The 5390-nt window shown below is 24.8% G+C and overlaps 1 protein-coding gene across 1 annotated transcript; it reads right to left on the reverse strand.

Annotated features, from left to right (window-relative positions):
* Positions 1-431: 431 nt before the first annotated feature.
* On the reverse strand, positions 432-1505 carry LOC129609254 (putative uncharacterized protein DDB_G0286901). Its single transcript, XM_055521187.1, has one exon. It carries the CDS (start codon positions 1503-1505, stop codon positions 432-434), a length of 1074 nt encoding a protein of 357 aa, XP_055377162.1.
* Positions 1506-5390: the final 3885 nt, after the last annotated feature.

Here is a 5390-nt window from a genome sequence, read left to right on the forward strand (position 1 = left end):
TAAATTAAGCGTAGAAAATAAAGTTTCAAACTCCTCAATAAATTTGTTGTTAGAACCATTGGGGGCATAAATAGCTATAATGTACAGATTTTTTCTATTCCCTATATTAAGTTTTACTATGCAAGGTTCTATGCATTCAAATCTATCAAATTTCAAATTTTCTACAATTTCATAAGCTAAGCCTTTCTTAATACAAATGGCTGTACCACCACCATTTGAATCGTATTTACGATCCCTTCTAATTATATTGTAATTATCTATTTCTAAATAATGTTTTGATTGTAATTTTGTTTCATTTAAACACAAAATATCAGGGTCATTTTTCTCTATAAAATGCAATAAAGAATATCTTTTACTATATGATACTAATGAATTAACATTAATCGAAATTAAATTTATACTATTAATATTCATACTTCCATTAACCATTACTAATGACTAGGTAATATGCCATACCAATTCATAATTTGAGCGATCATTACGGAATGTTCACTCAATTGCTTTTCAAATTTATTAAAATTTTGTTGCATATTTCGCAATTCTTCCAGTATTTTATTAATAGAATTATTATTATCTATATTGTTAATGTTACGAGTATTTTCATTGTAACTTTTACTAACAAAATTATTATTATTTACATTATTGCTTCTAGCAGCATTAGAATAAGATATACCTGTTTGTACATAGTTGTTATAATTATTATTATTTATATTATTGCTTCTAACAGCATTAGAATAAGATATACCTGTTTGTACATAGTTGTTATAACTCATGTGTCTCTGAGAAATGTTTTGTTTAATTCTATTTTTCATTTCTTCTTTAATTTGCATTCGCCTTTTATACTCAGTGCAGTTTTTGTATGATGATGGATGACCATGCTGTTTGCACAGAGTACAATATAATTTGTCTCTTCCGTCTTCGCTTGTAATTTTGCACTCTCCAATTTTATGACTCTCTCCACATTTAACACACCTATAGTCCATGTGGCAGTTGGATGCTGTGTGAGAGAATCTCTGGCATCTTGTACATTGTTGTATAGGTTTTCTTCTAATATTTTCCCAAGTAACAATACTATTATCAATTTCTTTTATATTTTTAATAGCATTTATTGAACTATTAGGCGAAGCCTGTACAATATAGTATGGTAAACTAATATTTTGTGTGATTGATCTTTTAGTTGCTAGTTGGGTAACTTTTTCAAACTTTAAACTCTCATTCTCTTTTGTTTTTAAGCAATGCAAAATATCATCACAATTATAATTTTTATTAATACCTTTAAGAATGAGTGTTATTTTTTTTTCTTCTTTAGGTGTATATGTATAGTAATTAGCCTCAGTTTTTGTAAGCATGTCACAAATGTTTTTGTAATCTACTAAGCTTTTAGTGTAAATTACCGCGTGGTTATCATTAAGTTCTTTGACCAGAAAATTATCAATTTTTAAATCATTTTTTATGGATTTTTTCAAGTATACCACATCTGTATTATATAAATTAATTGGTGGCATTCTAGATTTATTTAAGTGTGATACATTTTTATTATTGTTTGTTGTGATATTAATATTGTTTTTAGGTACATTATTACCATTTTGGTAATTTAAATTTAGTGAATTAATGGAATTTTCATGAACATTCAAATTATTGCCAACACTAGAAGTGCTTGATTTTTTATTTTGTTTTTTTTCTCTATTTTTTTGTTTCAATACTTCAATATAGTTAGTGAAACCATTTTTATCATTATTGCCTTCTGTAGCAATATTAATACTTTCAATGTGATCTTCTTCACCTTCAATGTCCATTAAAGGTTGAAATTTGTTCTGTGAAGTATTTTGCACAACGTGGTCCTCAGACAAATCGCCTTTATTATTATTTGATGCACGTATAAAATTTTTAAGTTTCTCAAATTCAACTTTTAATTTGTCATATTGATTTACCAAATTATCATATTGTTTTTTAGATACCACCTTTGGTTCTTTTTTTTTCACATGTGACATGGTTTTTAAATTTGGTTTATTAGCAATTTTATATATTTTTTCATTTATTATGTCACTTACAGTCACATTTTTATCAATATTATTTTTTATAGAGCTTTGCGCTGAATCTGATTGCATAAATGCAATCAGAATGTATATTGTACAATTCCTAAATGGTTCTTTATTACAACTAATAAATTAAGTTATAAATATTTTTTTAAAGTATATAGGACATATACTTCTTCTTTTTTTAATGTTTTTATAAACTAACGATTAGAGTTAAATTAAAAAGTATGTGATGTGTTTAAATTTTTCTTCTAGTTTTCACGTCTGTACTCAACGACTACTTGATCAAAACTCCTTCAATGAAAAAGTAATTCTATTAATATTTATTGATTTTCAACTAACTCTTATTGCATATATTTAGGGGAATATGAAAAAAAAAGAAACAAATTTAGCTTTTCACTTATTCACTTCTCAAGTTTATTTTTCTCGAAATCGCAATTGTGTTACTTGTATGTTATTACCAAAACTATTATTAATCTTTCTTCCGATTAAATATTCCGATAAAATATAGTTTCCGGGATACAACATGCACAAACAGATTAAAACATATTTTTTCAGTGTTTTTTACCAGATTTTTTCGGTTAAATGCACTCATTCAATAAAATTAAAAGCAATGTTATTTACACTGAAGAAACATTGACGATAACTCTGAGTATTATTTTAAGATATCAAACAATTATTGTTTTAGATTGTGGGGGAAGAGAAGTAATTTGTTCTTTAGAAACTATTTTGAAAGTGAGATCAATACATTTGCAGATATGTACTTGAAAAATTTTAAGAATTCAAATATTTTCAAAAAAGAGTCCAGATCGACTATAGGAAATTGAAACTGGTTAGACATTTTTTCAAATACTTTTGGAAATTTTGCTTAAAATTCACATTTTTCAAATTATAAATAGGCCAAAAGACAGAAAAGTACACTTAAGGTAATTTTAATTTTTTCTTCAATCTTAAATTATTTGGTATATAATAAGGAAGCACGAGATTAGGTAAGTGAAAAGCATTAGCTATAAAGTTGCAATTTAGTTTTTTAGTTTACTTTATTTTTTATTTATAATTATTTTCAGTATAAGTTTCAAGAAAAATGTTTGGAATTGATTTTCAATGTAGATTTTTAATGAATATTATACTGAAAAACTAAAGAAAGCCATAAACTTCGTTTGCTATTAAAACAAAAGCCCCATTAGAGCTCTTGCTATAATATAGTTGAGTTAGTTTGACTTAGGCCTTCATACATACTATACACCTGTCATTGTACTCAGTAAAGTGAGTACCTTACATGAGCGCGCCTTACAGCGCGCTTAATAAATAAATACGCAGGATTCCAACCGAAATTAGAAATAATTTATGAGCTTTCTATTTAAAGTTGATTGAAAAAAGAAAATATTAATAATAATACTGCAGTAAATAACAAGAACGCTTATCCAATGCTATAATAAATGCTATGGTGAATTATAATTATTCTATTTTTAATTTTTGAAAGCGAAAATTCTTTTTCAATAAATTCAACCAATTAAATCAAATTTCAATTGAAATCACAATAATCAACTTTCAATTGCCACACTTTTTTATTAACTCAGGAAATTATCTTTGAATTTGACGCATTACAATAAGTGTTACAGAATAATTTAGATTTTCATCTACTTAAAATTAAGTTTATTCCAAGTATATTTACTTACTCGTGCATAAATTTAAATTTGTTGAGTATTTTTTAATAATAAGAAAAATAATATTTTGATAATCTTATAACAATTTTGTGCTTGATGACCTTTCATAAAATTTATTTCTACAACAAATATTTTTTAAAATTTTTATTCAAAATTAAAATATCATAAAATCGATTTAAACTGAAATATTAAAGGTTTCTTTTTATTTTTAGTATATTTTTAACAATTTATGAGAAAAAAAATTTCAATTATCGTATAAAATGAATATTTTCCGATCTTAGTAGTTTAATTGAATTAATATTGTATGAATTCGAATGGAAATTATTTGTCAAATAATTGAGTACATTTTTAATAATAATTTAAAAATAAATTTCTTTTAATAATAGAAATAAATTTAAAGACATTTTAACTTGAATTGAAAAAAAAAATCGTACATATACATGAGTGTTAAAAATTAGTAGGCAAATAATTACTGCGATAACTGGAAAATAAACACAATTTCCATTCAGTGATTTGTAAATATTGGGATGAAAATGGACATGAATTTTGAAGTTAATTTGAAAAAAACTCTAAAACTGTTAATTAACAATATTTTTTTTGCAAAATTACAACAATTCATATAACAGGTTCGAATTTGGTATTTTCATCAATCGGAGGACTTAAGAATAAAGAATTGAATTTGAAAGGGTTTTTGAATATTTAAAGTTAATTGAGCCAAAAATTCTTCATCAGTTTGTCGAATTTAAATTACATATTATCAATATTTTGATATTTTAAACTCGAAATCCAAAATTTCCGAAATAGAATTTCCTCCTCTGAGTGCAGCCAAGGAGGCCATCATTCAGATATTCTATTTCTTATTACAGGAGGTAGTTGTGCTGAATGAACCTGAAGTTGAAATAAAAATTCTTAATTTTTTTTCGTAACATATATACGTTTAATTTTTTATATGTAACTAATTCTAACACTTTTACTGAAAAATTATTTTTGAATAATAAGTTCAATTCGGGACTAGTTTTATCGTTATGCAGTGAAATATTGATACTTTAACTAGAAAATTTTTCAATCTTCATATTTATCTTTATATTTAAGAACTAATCCTGCGAAACAAGTAAAAATATCTTCTTGTCAGTAAACATGATAATTAAGAAAAAATATAATTTGAAAATTTACCTAAAATCGAAAATGACCACATTTGAATTCTTAATATTCAAATTAATGAATCAGGGGAACTTAATTCAATTCGGAAAATTCCAAGTTAGTGAATTTGATTTGACATCTCTCAAAAGTTTCTATCAGAAACTTTTTTTAATATGCTATTCAGATTACAGGAGAATAACATGTTGTAACTGTTCGATTAACATGTTACGAAAAATTCGATTAACACTACCTAAGCTGTTTTCATTTGACAGTAAACTTATTTTGGGTTGACATTTTGTTTATTTAAAAATAAAAAAAAAAATATTTTTGTATTTTGTATTCACGTCAATTTTGTATTTTGAAATAATTTTAGATTTCAATTTACTTAAAAAATTATTATGAATTTAAAGTTTTTTTTAAAAAATTTTTTGAAGTTTCTTTCAAAATTTCGTTTGATTTGAGGAAAAAATCCCAAAAATAATTCATTTCCAATAGGAAAACATGTTTGGGGCCTCCAATTTACTGCAACATATGGACATTTTAAACT

This window comes from Condylostylus longicornis, unplaced genomic scaffold (genome assembly GCF_029603195.1).
Source record: "Condylostylus longicornis isolate FDR11 unplaced genomic scaffold, ASM2960319v2 ptg000038l, whole genome shotgun sequence".
NCBI lineage: Eukaryota > Metazoa > Arthropoda > Insecta > Diptera > Dolichopodidae > Condylostylus > Condylostylus longicornis.